This window comes from Mchenga conophoros, linkage group LG7 (assembly GCF_057382185.1).
Source record: "Mchenga conophoros isolate Kocher_MC1m ecotype Shallow Benthic linkage group LG7, M_conophoros_male_GT1.1, whole genome shotgun sequence".
Classification (NCBI taxonomy): domain Eukaryota; kingdom Metazoa; phylum Chordata; class Actinopteri; order Cichliformes; family Cichlidae; genus Mchenga; species Mchenga conophoros.
Window position 1 is genome coordinate 26,760,840 of NC_140532.1, and position 15,768 is coordinate 26,776,607.

At 40.8% G+C, this 15,768-nt stretch overlaps 1 protein-coding gene across 1 annotated transcript in view; it reads left to right on the forward strand.

Moving 5' to 3' along the window:
• carmil2 (capping protein regulator and myosin 1 linker 2) overlaps positions 1-15,532 on the forward strand; it is a 63,103-nt gene extending 47,571 nt beyond the window's left edge. Inside the window, exons 33-41 of the mRNA XM_085283162.1 lie at positions 1,716-2,583; positions 3,108-3,212; positions 4,450-4,486; positions 5,099-5,167; positions 6,498-6,748; positions 7,801-7,933; positions 8,069-8,158; positions 8,655-8,756; positions 8,865-15,532. Of these exons, the coding sequence (XP_085139288.1) occupies positions 1,716-2,583; positions 3,108-3,212; positions 4,450-4,486; positions 5,099-5,167; positions 6,498-6,748; positions 7,801-7,933; positions 8,069-8,158; positions 8,655-8,756; positions 8,865-9,430 (2,221 nt within the window). The 3' untranslated portion in view covers positions 9,431-15,532. The remainder of the gene's footprint in view (positions 1-1,715; positions 2,584-3,107; positions 3,213-4,449; positions 4,487-5,098; positions 5,168-6,497; positions 6,749-7,800; positions 7,934-8,068; positions 8,159-8,654; positions 8,757-8,864) is intronic.
• Positions 15,533-15,768: the final 236 nt, after the last annotated feature.

Consider the following 15,768-nt stretch of genomic DNA (forward strand, 5'->3'; position numbering starts at 1 on the left):
TTCTTGCTGAAACAATGGTGCTTACCACTGCACCAGTGTGGATCAGTTGGGCCCCAGGTTAACACCGACTGCCTCTAATGCTGTTGGCCAACAGGGTGTCAGTGGAAACTTTGCTAATGTTGGCTATAACGAAGAGGAGAGGAGGCAGCGAGAAAGTGTGGAGATGAGAATATGGACTAAATGTTGGACAGCAACTCATCCACACTTAATTGAGTGAAATAAAACTGGCTAAACAAAGCCAATTAAAACAAAACATAATCATTTCTGTACTGTACTCTGCTGTGCAAGTCAGCCTTATCTTACTAATTTTGTACCGTGGGAATCCTTATGAAAGCGGGGACAATGATGATCTCACCCCCCACTCCAGTCTTCCCTTCAAATGGAGATATGTCTTTAGGGTATACCATCACAGACTGCCTACAAGTGTTTTGGACCTCAATGTATATGGGGTCTACCGATATGTTCCTGTAGTAACTAGAGCCCATTCTGGTCTTAAGTCAGGATGCAATTCTCTAAATATCCTCAAATCCAAACTTGCCTCTTAAACATGGTAACACCTGAGGCAGCTCTATTCACTGAAGGAGACTGTGACATGCTGTTAAAGCTCTGGCAGCTGAATCAACTTGTACACATGCAAGATTTTATTTTGTGTCACATTAGGATCAGAATACTTTATTAATCCCTAAGGAAATTATGTGGTTACAGAAACAGACTCAATTAAATGTAATAATACAATATATTATATCCATCCACATTCTTTTGCTTATCCTTATCAGGGTAACAGGGGGGCTGGAGCCTATCCCCGCTACCATAGGGCGAAAGGCAGGGCACACGCTGGACAGGTCGCCAGTCTGTCGCAGGCCTAACACATAGAGACAGACAACCATTCGCACTCACATTCACACCTATGCAAATCTCTGTCAGTACTCTCACTAGAGCATTTTGAACACCAGTAAATCAGATTGACCCAGCCTGATTCCTGACCACTCCGTGTGTGCGATTTACATGTTAATTATTACTCAGGCTTAATGTAAACATCCGTGATTGAAAAAAATCGACTCTTCCAGTAAATGTAAGAATCAGCTGGTTGAATTAAGACCATATAAGAGCCATTACACCAGAATTGCCATGTCAGAACAGCAGTTTGTAGCATTTTTAGCTTTTACACAGCAGACAGGAAAGTAGGAAGAGAGCAACGTGGAATAATGTGGAGGGCATGATCTGGGATGGACTCAAACCCAGGCTTCTGCAACCCTTTCGTTGAGCATTAGCAGCACCAGGTCAGAACAGCTCTGTTGCTGTGTTGACAACAACATGTTATGTTGGTGTAGCAGGTGTGAACTTCAAACAAATGTCTTTCCCTTTGGTGTTAGCGTCCTTCATTTTCTCTATACTAAGCTAACTCTCCCGAAGTAAAGACAAAACTACATAGACCTGACCGGGCTCATATCCACTCAGGACCAGAGCCATGATTGGACTAATATATGTATTTATTTAACCAACGGGTGAAGCAAATTTTAAGCATATTACATGGAAGTCCAGGCGTAGCTTCCAGGTTTTTTGTCAATCTGTCGGAGCTGTTTTTGCCCTGTGTGATGTTTGCATGCATGTTAGCTGTGTGCCTGAGCTCAGCATGTCTTTGGTCCTGTACCAGTAGTTGTAGTACTGAATGTCTCTTCTTGTCTGTTGCTCTTTCTGCTGTTTTCCTGCTGCAGAAAAGGCCAGTGGGAGGAGTCAAACCCTGCCCAAGCCACTCCCCCAGAGTCAAGCTCCACCCCCTCAGTCTCAACCCCCTTGTCCTCTACGTCTGACATTATCACCTCCTCTACCACCACTCTCACTTCACCCTATGCATCCACTGACATGTCCTTCACATCCACTGATGTTCCACCCCTCTCTACCTCCATTCCATCCACCTTTTCTTCCGTCACCACCACCACCACCACACTTCCCACCAAAAATATCAAGAAAAAGTTTGGTGACTTCTTCGCCTTCAAGAGGGCTCGAGTTGCCCGAGCCACCAAGGCAAGTGGGGGAGAGGGAGGAGGAGGAGAAGGGGTGAAGGTCAAAAGGACCTCCATTGCAGACCTCATTCGACCCCTCCGTGAGGCCAAAGAAAGGGAGAGGGAGAGGGAGAGGGACAAGGAGAGAGAGAAGGAGAGAGGGGCAAGGTCAGTGGAGGATGCTAACATTTCTAATGATGCCACCACCACAGAAGGAATCTCCGCCACCAGCCAACATCTTGCAGGCGATGTGCGGGAAAAGAGATCGCCTGCCCAGACGTTAACCATGATGATGCCACCCAGTGAGACCACTCCCTTGTATCCCACCATCACAACAAGCCCTGATCTCACGACTACTGTACTTTCCAATCTGGAGGAAGAGGCAGCTCCTGTCTTGCCAGCTCGCATGCCCAGTCCTGTGGTCACTCGCACTCTGACTGAGCAGGACAAGCAGCTGGTAGGGACTCCATATGGAGAGAGGAGACTAAAAGTGACCAAGAGGGCACTGAGAGAGGGAAAGAGCCAAAGTCTCATACTGTTGACGGGATTAGAGACTGATGACAAGGATACACCCACTAAGGTCAGTCTTGTGATACCTGTAACATCATAATAACAGTAAATTATGAGATGAATCTCGATGGGAACCAAGGTTTCTAAAAAAGCTAATGTCAGAGACAAGCCTTTATTTTGAATTTCTCTTGTTTTAAGTCTAATCTTAGCATATTAAGGTAGAACCTTTCCCTGTTCTTTGACCTGCTCCCATTTTATATTGTAAATGATGCTATTTGTTGTTGATACAGAGTAAACGCTTCCTCAAAGGTCTACCTGTTGCTATGATAAATTTACCACGTTATCACTTTCGTCGCCTGGATATGACCAGTACAACAACACAGTCGCGTCTTTGCTGTGCTCGTGTGTTAACACAGTGATACTATTAGTAAAATTCTAGTAGGGCTTCATGCCCATTCTCATAAAACATCTACTGTACTCTCAATCTTTATATTGACAGTTTTCAAATAATACCAACGGAACCAAGCCAAGCCAGTGCCTGTGTGTGTGTGAGGGAACAGTTATTGTTCTAAGTGTTTCTGTACTGTCTTTCAGAAACATGCTTCGGAGAGCACATCTAGTTTTGAGCAGAAGCTTCAGGTGATGTTGCACAGAATGGGCGTGGCCAAAACTCCACCTGCTGAAACCAAGATGAGCCAGGTAAATGGGGGAGTGCGCATGTGTGTGTAAACATATTAATCTGAACATTGTTTGCCTTAAATATTTTATATGCAGGACTATCGCACCTCTTTTATTTTTTATCTTTTTAAATTGTGAGAAACACTCCTCACACATTCTCCCACATCCCATTTTGAAAGTTTGCCAGAAAACAAAAGTGATTCAGTCTCATTCAATTATTTTTCCCATTTAATGAGTGATTGATTAAGAAAATGGATGATAGGTTGGAATGTCTTAAGAAAAACCACATATCTCAATTTTTCCATATTCATTGAGTCTACTCTCATTAAACGTACATTACAGATGAGTGTGGAAACTTCACAGTTTTTACCCCTGAGCCATAACAGGCTGACTGAGTATTGTCATCATCCTACCAGGCAGCCAGGCAGTGTCCCAGTAGTTTTGTAATTAAATAGTATATCATCATAGTTTTATGATTCAAAGAAATATGTAGATCTAAAATTACCTTTAACTTAACAGACATTTCCACTCCTCTGTAGTAGGCTAGTGCTATTAATGGGAATAGAAAGCAGCAGTAATGGCAGTTTTCACACTGACACTGAGAAAATGCTTTCCTACTCTATCTGAACACCCAAAGTGCTTTACACAGTTTGTCTCATTTACACCACAAGCACTTTTTCCTGTGCACTTTCTAACATTCGCACACACTTACACTCTGATGGATGCATCAGAGAGCAACCGGGGTTAGTATCTTGCCCAAGGATATTTGGCATGTAGACTGGAGCAGATGGGGACCTTCTGATTAGTAGGTGACCTGTGTTCTTCTGCCCTAATATGTTTATGTGGATAATCTGGTTCAAAAATGCTGGAAAATATAGAGCAAAAAGCACCAAATTGCAGCCCATACCTGTGCACTTTGAAAACCAGTAACTTGGTCAGTTTTCATAGTATGACGTTAAATTATAACTTTGTTTTAAAGAGTACAAGAAAGTTACTACAATGAAAAACAGGTTTCAACTTTTTCAAGTTTTCACTGCTTTTATTGGAATGACCCAAACCAGCAAAATAGACAAAAATGGTTGGAAGAGAAAACAAAGGTGAATAGTAAAATCCCAACTACCTCATATTTATCTTTTTTATTTATTTATTTAACCTTCATTTAACCAGGAGGGCCTTGAAATTCAAATCTCCTTTTCAAGCAAGATCTGGCTACACGAAAATACATAAGACAAAAATAAGACTAATTCCTCTTTTACAGAATAAAGATGAAGAGCTGAGAAAGGCCAACTCTGATGGTAAGTGTTTTTGCATAAATATCTCTATCATAAAAAATATATGTTGTGTATAAGTGTGTTTGTGTGTGTGGTTGTCAGTGTGCAACTCAGTGTTGTGTGCAGTGTAATGCCCTTTAAGTTCACTACGTAAAGGCCAATCCATTTGTCATTTATAACTTACCATCCACTTTCCCTCCCACTGTCGCCAAAGTGCTTGCTCACAGGGGGTCATATAATTGTTGGGTTTTTCTCTGTATGTATTATTGTAAGGTCTACCTTACAATACAAAGCGCCTTGAAACAACTGTTGGTGTGATTTGGCGCTATATAAATAAAATTGAATTGAACTCAAATTGAACTATTCTGATTAAGTAACACACTGTCTTCCAACCTTTTTAGTGTACATGGTTATAAATCAAATTTAGTTTAATTCTTTAACAGAACATTTGAGTCTATGTGTTTCATATAGTTTTATAAATATTGTTTTTTTTCCATCACTCTTCTTATTTTGTTTGAGTCATCACTACTAATCCTTGTTTTAAGATCTGCCATCTAGAGCTGTGTGATAAGCTGTAGGATTCACATATTATTCGTAATATTCACTGTCTTCTACTGTCCTGTCACTGTCCCTCAGGTGCTATTCTTGACAAACCTGAACCACCTCCCACATACATGAAGCCCAGGACTATGTCCACTTCATCAGGTATCAATATTTCCTTGCTCATGTCTACATATAAATTATAATCTCAATCTATAGCTTGGAAGAGCCAGTTCAGCAAAAAAAAAAAAAAACCCACGGTATTGCTGTGTGGGACAATGCACCAGCATGAAGAAGTCAGTGATGATCGACCAGTTTTCACGTATTTTGTAAAAAATTGAAATATGGATCTGTAACACTTGTCAGCTGTTACAGGACCCCAGCACAGTCAGACATGCACAACCAATGAGGTGAATTTGTGCCTGTGCCACACCCTTTGCAGAAAAGGTGTGCAGCAGCACTGCTTCAGGATGTTGAGCTGCATAATCCACTGGAAGCAATATCCGCTTGCACAGGGAATTCTGTCCCAGAATTAAGGGATGTGTTGGGTGGAAGATAACTGCAGCCGTAACTTTATGCATTTGCCACTGTTTCTCATTTCTAGCGGTCTATGTCCCCATGCACACATCTGACCTCTATGAATATTGCCTCCAACAACACTCCCGGCCGAGCCAGGTTTTGGTGGACTGAGGTCTGCGTGTAGCCCGAGTCCACCATAGCCTGCCGTGTACCCCCTTGGCATCTTACCAGAACTCTGTACATGAGTCAGCTGCTCACGCTGTGCGGCTGCCTGCTCCTGGTGCATTTGAGCCAGGACGTGCATCTGCTGCACGGGCTATGGGTCTAACATCATGTGTTGGGATGTTGGGTGCCACTGTAACACTCTTCAGCTGTTACAGGGACCCAGCACGTGCTAGGGTTAGGGTTAGGGATGTGCACAAACGATGTGGCTCAAGTGTCCTTATTTACAGAGTGAACTTGTTTACACAGTTTGTTTTTTCAGACTGTCATGTGGTTCCAGCTGTCCCGCTACCCATCCCAGCGTCAGCTCGTACCTCCCCTCCAAGGTGCCGGCGTGCTACTGAAATAATAGAGGCAGGATTAAACAATCATTGTCAGCTCTGTCTGCGGAGCCACAGACCACACCCAGCGTCAGCATCATATGTATTTAAAAGAACAACTTTATAATGCTTTATAATAAAGTTGAACATAGTCTGGATATCACGTTGTAATGTACTATATGTAAACAGCAAAGTTTAGTCTTTGGAGGTTTTAGTTTTGGTGGACATGGGACACTGGACAGTGAGTGACATCATAAACTTGTTTCTGTAGTGTAACCAGTCTGATGTATCTAGGCCTGTGATATGAGAACACAGGAAGTTCTGTACTAGTATGCCATGCTTTCTGTGTATAATCTACATCCTTTTAAACATCTGTCCAAACTATGGGCACTAACTGGGAACACTTGCAATGTCCCTCTCACCCTGCTTCCCAGCTGATCCCAGGCATCCGATCAGATCTCTGCACCCCGTTCAACCAGATCCTCTCCTTCCTCCAAAGCCCGCCCTCCCAGAGCGTCCTATTGGCCCCCTGCCACCCAAACCTGCCATCTCAGCCAGACCTCCTCTCTCCACCCTGGCTGCTGCAGGAGGAGCTCGTCCCTCTTCTGCTCCTCCTTCCAGCAGCCCAGTGGAGCGGCTGGAAGGAGGAAAACATGATGGCAGGCCAGAGGAGACTACAAGACAGGTAGTATATTTCATTTTATTGTTGGCAATAAGATCATTCAGAAGGTGAGACTGTATACAAAGCTATTATTGTTTGATTATATATTAGGTAACTAAGTAGGGCTGGGCGATATGAGAAAATATCACTATAGACATCACGATGTTTAAATAACCCCCCAAAACAAATGTTATTGTCAACCATATAGTGGTATATGGTTGAACTGGTATACTCATTCAAACTGACAATTCAGTCAGGGGGTCATTAATGTGATGACCTCAAATTACAGAAACATAAGCCTAGACAGTGACTCTAAAAACGAGTGACCAAGAACAGTCGCAGGTGTCACAGCTGGTTCATTTAAGGTTTTCTTTGGTGTGTGGGGAGAGGCTGACATGCAGAGTTTAAAACACTCTTCTTTATGCAGTGGATGACTTTTCAGCTGGTGAAATAAAGTCGTGGTACTGCTTTTACCAAAGTTTTATGGCAGGTTTTGCAAATTACTGCGTTTTGTTCGACATCCTCCTTGTGAAATCCAAACTACAGCAAGTGTCATTCTCTCACTTATCTGAAACTCCCACAGTTGCCATATTTTCTGGTAGCCATTTTAATCATAGTGTGTGGAAAACTCACAATACATCGAGTATATTCAAAATATCGCTCACCCCTATAACTAAAAACACTTTAGTCAATAGAAAAAGAAAGGAAAACTGAAATTTGAAAAAGAACGTTTAAACAATATTTTGTGCTTTCAGAACTAACTGAACTATGCTTTCTTTCATTTTGTAAGGAACTAGCCCGTTTAGAACCAGTACAGGAGTTTTCACTTTGATAGCCGCGTCTAGGTGATGATTCACATTCATGTTGTTCTGTTAAGAGGAAAAACACCTTTTTGTCTGATCATATTTGACATTCTGAAAATGAAGGACTGCATTTAAAAATAGCTGTTGATGCAGTGCTTTTGTTAAACCCTTGAATTAAACCTTCTTGACTGATTCGCTGATTTCAAATTTCAAATCAACGCCACGTACAGAGACAAAATTGTGTCAATGAACATCTGGTGATTACGTTCCTAGAATGGAAGCGAGGACGGTTTCCAGGGTGGAACATCGAACGTGTCGTCTAGAAAGGAGCTTCCTTCACTCCCACCTCTCTGGAGAAGTCCTGGTACACAGGATCGCGCTGAAAAAGCACAATCAGTGACAGAGGGTTTGTCTTACCTGTCTTATTAAAAGAAATTTAACCAAAATTGTGGTGGTTCTGATACAACTTTCAATGCGTTTTAAAGAGAAATCAGCTCTGGAATCCAAGTCAGTGTAAATAAATGATTGTGTGTATTTTCAGAGAGTCTTCCTAAGCCACGTCAACACATGAAGCCTCCTCCGCAGCGTAGAGCTGTGTCTGTCCATGAGGATGCCTTTGCCATGACACAAGGTGAGGCTTTGCACCAGTGTTTGATGAAACTGTGAAAAATAATGCTAGCAACAGCAAATCCCACAACTGGTTAAATGAAAAATATTCAGAAAAGTGTGATTAAAATAAAGATTATTAGAGAAAGTCAACAACTTTCAGTTTATCACCCCCAGTGAGTGTTCATGGCCAGAGACACAATTCATCGTAACCTCTCAGGCTGATGTTACTTTGTGCGTCTTGTTTGATGTGGGCCTGACATTTAGAGTTTCAGTGTCCGGCTCCTCCAGTCTGCATGTCAGAGATACTGAACCGTGAGTTGCCCCGATGTATCCAGAGTGTGTGTGTGATTGTCAGACAGGCTTAGAAAAGAGTCCGTGTATCAATGTGTGATGGTTTGCGTGAGGCTTTGAGTAAAATGTTTCATCCATTCGTCACCGTGAGGTTAAGTGTGGTATTCTCCCAGAAAGGGATAATTGATGATTGACTCTTTATTAAACCTCATACCCTTCTTTTTCAGAGCTGAAGGCAGTGTTACAGAGGTCACCCATCCGTTTCCGAGGCAACAGAAGTGATCTGCCATCCTGCACTGAAGATCCATCCAGTGGAGAAGGACAGAGAGGTCTTCATAAGTCATGCTCATAATTTAGCCTTTTTGGTCGATCCTTTTCCTTCTTTGTTTTATTATTTATTATTATTACTTATTAATCTATATCATTCATCTTCACAGCCAGTGACATGGGAAGGGAGACTGATAAAGATAAGAAGGGCATTCCCCAGAAGGACGAGCTGCAGGAAAGACGAGGAAGAATGGGATGTGGAAGCACAGCAGCCGAAACCAAGCACCCCCATCAAGGAAAGGGTGAAAGCCCAGGCTCAGGGTGTCCCTCCTTTACAGCTCAAGCTCTACATGAAGCAGATGCAACCCAGTTTTCCAGCCATGCATTTGACAAAGCTTTACCCACCCAAGAGAGGCTTCCACCACAAACCCGAACACTGGAAAAGTCTCCAGTGATGCCCCCACCCAAAAATACCACTAGCACAGCCCCAGCATTGCCCCAAACTCTAGATAAATTACTAGTCTCCCCAGCACCTCGAGGAAAGACCCTCAGCACAATCCCAGTCACGTCTGGATATTCAGACGTCCCCCAAGTAAGTCCTACATCCCACAAGAAGAAGGTCCCCAGCCCGGTGGATCTGAGAAACAGCACACCAGAGAAAGAGACCATCTCTAAACATCACACAGTGAAGGCAGAGGCAGCAGACCAAAGAACTGAGCCCCCTCTGTCTGAATAGCATCCACAGACTGACTTACCTAAGCAGAAAACACATTTAGGAGGGAGAGGTCTGAGACATCACTGCGATCTGGAACTGAGGGCGTATCTGAGAGTAGTGTGAGTGTTTTAGTGCAGCAGATAAGTAGAAAATCACAGTCACTAGACCTTTGTTTGTTTGTTCTTGTGGAGCCATTGATTTGAAAAATCCCATTAACCACTTGAATTTTAAAATTGGTCCCAACGTGGCTGCCCACTGGTAAATTTCAGAATTTTTATTTTGACATTTAAAACACTGAACAGCACTTTGTGGGAAATTTCAAGAGGGCAGTAAAGCTGCAATTTCTACACAATCGAAGTATTAAACAGATAATATTGATAATAAATGTCACCCCGGCCGGCGGACACATTAACATAAGCTGTTTAAGCTTGTTTATTGGCAATAACCTGCCATCTTTTATCATATCAGATCAAGTATAACCAGCCGTTTTGTTAATGCAGCACTTTCTTCTTAGAATAATATATAATCTTGCTCTAGATATTGGCAGTTAACCATGTCACACAGCGATCAGGCCTTTTAATCCAGCTCTAATTGTTTTTATAAATAAAGTATTTTTTGTAAATAAATCAAGATGTCAGCCTGTATCTCTGAATGAACTAAAAGCTTATGTGGACCTCACAGGCCAGACTGTAAACCTGTGATTTTGTAGAATATGATGCATCACTGTAGATTAAGCAATATAGTCTTTAAAAAAAACCTGCTCAACCCTAAACATGTGCGGCGGTAATACTGCTCCATGTCACACTGATGGGGAACATTTTTCTGAAAAATCATTAGATAAAAAAAATGCTACAAATTTACTGCCAGGAAGGAGAGCAGAGGTGAAGAAGTCAACCAACAGCAAGAAGCTGTTTTAATCTAATTCTGTTTGTTTTCTTAAAAGTAGGCTTTATTTATTTATTTATTAATTATTACTTTTTCATTTTGATTTTTTTGGAGGGGTGGTAGGGCTACAGTTCGCTTGCCTTTCTGTAAAAGTCACTATAAGCCAGCAAGTGGTTTACACGTGAAAGATCCCCAAACCCAGCTTCTGGGAGTACTCCCAGTGCTGGTTGCATCAGCAGGGGCATCTGGCATGAACCTGGTGCCATATCAAACATATGAATCCATCTGTTGTGCCAACCACTTAATAAAGCAGCTCAAAAAAAGGAAACAGCTAAAAGTATCTTTACATAAGTTACAAAGAGAACGACTTCAAACTTCAAAGATGAACTTTTACATGGTCAAACATGCGTGGTTTGATAATGAGTTGTCCTCGTCTCTAAATGTTACGTTTCCCACCAGAGTCAGCATTTTGACATTTCAAATGGCTAATGGGATTCCTCAAGAGTAATCATAAATGAGTATATCTGCACATTTTGGTATTTGTATCCAATTATGAATGATTTTACTTGCACTATTGTACTCTCCTGTAGAATCGCTCTCATGTCCGGAGTGTTCTCGTTAAACGTGTGAGAACCACAGGTATGATACACCCAGATGGTACCGACTTCCTGCGTGCTAGCTTCTGTATAGTTGGTGCATTTATTCTGTGGGGTGAATTTTTGATTTATATTAGTTATATATACAGTGGAAGCACATGAATTACATTGCTGGCTTGTTATTGCAGTCTGTGCAAATTTACCCCAAAGATTAAATGTACTGATCGTTAGCTGTAGCTAGCTGGGCACATGTTCACCAACCATGTGTCTGCTGAGTGTATCAGTGTGTTGACAGCTCATCCTCTCATCTGATGTCAGAAATGATCATGCATTTCATCCTGTTATTTTGCTGCAGACTCATTATTTTTGAATCACATCCATCTTTGCATTGAACAATATGTGTCACCTATAAAATTCATTTCCATCAACCTGCACACATCGTTAAGAGTCTGAAATGAGCTTCATCAGCTACGGGACTGAAATCTTTTTCATGCACTTTCCACAAAAACATTCAATTTGTTAACAAGACATTTCTGAGCGTACCACAACATCACACTTGGTTTGATTACACCATGTCAGGCACATTAATAACAACTACTTAAAATTGTTATGATTTCAAAGTGAATTACAAACTCCATGCTGATAGCAGATGTCTTTTTACTTTGCCTTTTTGTCACCTTCTACAAAATGACTCGGTTTCTGGAAACTACATTTGTACTTCAAATCTAATTGTGACTAAGGTTATTTAGAGACATTATTTACATCATATTACTTGGTCACACTGTGAATTCTGAGTCCAGGCAACCTCTTTTGGATTATGCCAAGGGGATAAGTAATTAGTCACTAATACTACTGAACTCCTGCTGATTAAGATCTCATATTGCATATCCTTTTTTTGGAAGTTGAGGGAGATGCCTCATTAGAGGCCTCCACCATGAAGCAGGATTTGGGGTTAGTGAGGTAGGTTTAATCTGTGGGTTTGCATTGTGCCATAGTGGTCCCTTCCTCACTGGGGTACATCAGCATGTTAACTTCTGCAAGCCTAACATGCTCTGGGTTTGTTATGTTCAAGAAAAGATATCAAGACTATAAAACATTGTTTTCATATTTGTTCTTTGCTTATTTTCCTAACGACCACAGAAAGAATAAGGCTACAACTGTCTCATGCAGCATAAGAATAAATTTTAGCAGCATGTTTACATAAAAAGCAATTGTATAGTCAGATCTACACGTGCCTTAATGAAGAGGCAGTGATACTCATGACGAAGGCAGCATATTAAGTCAGTTTCCCTTCAGAAGCAGTTTTTTAGTTTGCATTATATTTTCAAAATCCTCTCTTTTTTTTTCTCGTTGTAGTTTGCTTGACATACGTATGCAACTCTATATACGGTTGTTGATTTTTGGTCATCAGTGCAAACACCACTTTTGCTATAAACACGTGAATAGGGTTCATTTGCTGAGTTGATCTATATGACAATACTTAATGTGATCATTATTGTTAAGCTTAGTTTCAGTTACAGTCACGCTAGGGTTGGAGGCCTCGGAGCCACCAAAGTGATTGGATCTGTGTGCAATCAGCTTGTGGTCAAGCCTTTCAAATGGTGTCTTTGAAGATGGGCACCAGGCCTGTAACCACGTGTAGTGAGTTACATCTTCAAAGTGGCTTTGGTCCATTAAGACAGTGATAAAAGGGCAATAAGATAAAAGTCAGACTATAATCAGCTGGGGTCAAGTTAGCATTTACATGCAGTTCGTTTGTAATAATATGTCAATTACCTGTTATAAACTGGGAAAAATTGCAAATCTGTTTGCTAAGTGTTGCAAATTTCAGTGAAGCAGTGGAATACCAAATGCAAGGATGGACTAGCCACTTGCAGCACAGGCATAATACATGATGACGTGAGGTGCGGCCCACCTTAAACAGTCAGCTTGATAAGCAGTTCATGGATTGTGCAGAATCCCTACACAGCAGGTCTGACTCAATCAGAGTAAATAAATGTGGCAAATTTACAATTTATACATTTAGGAACAAACAAAGATGCAGCTATTTCATTTCAGCAATGATCCGAATTTTAGTAAGAGCGGTGCAAATTTGCTGCTCAAAAGTGAGGCAGCAAGTAATGTATTAACAAATATAACACAGTGTAAAAGCAGGTTTGGCTCTTGTGTTTCTCTCTGAAAACAGAGAAAGAAACAGAAATAAAGGGGGACTATAGAAGAACCAATAGGATTGTTTTAAAAGTGAGCTCTTCTGATACAACTGTGTGTGTGGGCCCTGAGGACCAACACTCAGGGGCGTGCAGGGTTTAGCTAGAAAAGCTGGTTTATTACAAACTATTTAAACCTGAAATCTATGCATAGCAGCGCAAATGTGTGATGTAAGGAGCACAAAACATATTTTACTGTCAGATCCCGATCCATCTGTGTTAATGAAGATACTGTTTCTGTGTCACTCTCTGGGTTTTTCTGCAGACTCTGTTAAATTCTAGGTTCTTATTAAAGTCAGTATTATGTATTGTAACATTTAAACATGAATCTATGTAATAGCACCTGTCAAGCAAAGTGTGCACGCTGCAGAGAAACAAAATGTTTTCATTGTATACTGGTCTCTGTGTAAAAATGTGACTAAAGCACTGGAATGCAGGAACATGTGGGGCTTGGCTCTCGACGCTCAGAATGACAACTCAGTAAGGATCTACAGGACAGAGCCAACGTTCTGGCTCTTGGCTCGCAGCTTTAAGCTGGTCCTGTGCTGATTGTGTACTTGTTCTGCTAACATCTCCCCAAACAAATGAGCACTCATAGCAGCAGCTATCACACAAAAATCAGGCATGTTGATCTGGCATTAAATTCAACACAAGTTGCAGTAAAATGCGAGCCATGAACCTGACTAAATCAGGTTTGTGTGATTCGTTGGATTATATTTCCACTTGGTGAAGCAGATAAGTTGTGTTCATCATCATCCGACTGACTGTAACCTGTAGTCAGTTTGTCTGTATTTAGAAACTAGATCAGGGTTATTTGGAAACCTTTTTCCTATTTGAGTGTGACGGCAGTCATTGCAAGTCTGGAGACAGGTTGACTCCCAACAGGCGACCTGTGCCTTGTGACTAAGAGAAGGGTGCTGTATGTTCAACTTCACAGCAACTACTTTCACATGGTTGCTGACAGCAAAAACAAAAAACAGTGCTGTCTCTCAGCAACTGTGTTTTTCTGCTCGCAAATAGGCCATCCTGTTTTTATTCTAGTCTGACTCAGGCTTAAGACCAACTACAAGGAAAAGGTACTTTGGGTATGTCTAAATTGTTTTGTATGTTTGTGTATTTTATTAGATTTAATTTCTAAGTAAGCACAAGAAGTGAATCCTTTACTACTGAAATAGATGGTCTGGAGGTGAAAATGGCCTCGTCTATTCCTATTGCTTTTCCCCTTTCCATGCAGTGCACAACACAGCATGTAACATCTCTGCAGGACCACAGTAGTGCCCAGTGAAAACTGCTTGGCATTGTGCAATGTTGCTATGAACTCCAAACTTTAATTCTTTGATTTCGTCCTCCAAAAGTCAAGAACGATACGAGTTGGATTTCCTCATAAACTAAAAGTGTTCAGGGTTGTTCAAAATCAAATGCATAAAACAGAAATACTTTACTTTTGCAGTGTTCACATACAACTGTCATGCCCAGTTTCTTTTCATTTGTCATATGTCGGTTCAGCCTTATCTTTAGTTTGGACACGTAAGGATAGCTGAAATTCTTCTTTAACAACATTCAATCAGGAGTACAGCACAAGACCTTTTAGTCAAGTACAAGTAAAATTAAAAATTAACCTCTTGAGATCCATCAGGTGGTTGGTGCTACTATATTTAGAACTTAGGATTAAGTTCACTGTTTGTACCCAAATGGAATAGAACAACAGTAAGTTTATATGTTTGCAAAAGATTTGAAAGTTAGTATCTTCTCGTTTCTGAAACTATGTTTGTGTTGCATTTGGCTAAAATACCACCTAACGCTGACCCTATGAGGTTTACTGGTGAGCTGACCTGAGCTGTTCAGAGTTTGGCATCATACGTTGAATTGCATTGATTTTTTTAAAAGAAATTTTGGTTGTACAAGTATCTCCAAACAGGTGGAAAAAAGCATTCACATTTATATGCACTGAAAATTATTACAAGTATTTATTTTAGTCTCGTATTTTAAATTTTTCTTTTTGCCTTGTTTTCACATTAAGCCTTTTTATAATCTCCAGCTGAATACATGGGACACTAAAGCTCCGCTCACTCATTTTTGTGGGATCACATGAATATATTATATTCGTATATCCATCCAATCACTCCTTTAGTCAGCTAAATAATTTTCTCCAGAGTCACTAGATTAAAAACAAAACTATATAATCAGAGGAAAATGTTGTGTTTCTCTCAGGGTGGTTGTTGTGAATGGTGTGTGTGTTTTATAAGAGCAGACCTCAGTTCACCTCCCTGTGATGTCTGACCCGAGCCTTCCTCTTATCCTGGAGGAGAGTTTATTTTCTACCTTCATTGTTATTTTTGCCTTGCACGCACAGAATATGTACAAAACTACATAACACAAAGTTATAAACAGAGTGTGAACCTATACTTGTTAAGATTATTAAAAAGTTAACTGAGTTGTGTGATAATTTTGTACTTTGTAAAACTTTGACTCAGTTGTTTGTTGTCATCGGTCCCTGTGAAGACTTTGTGCTCATTTTTTGTCTTTTCTCTTTCAAACCTTTCTCTTCCTGTTAAAAGGGAGTTTTTCCTCTACACTGTTGCTCATACAGCCTCATCGGATTGTTGAGGTTCTCCCTCTTAATATTCTAAGGTCTTTGCCTTACAATATAAAATGCCTTAAAACAGCTGTT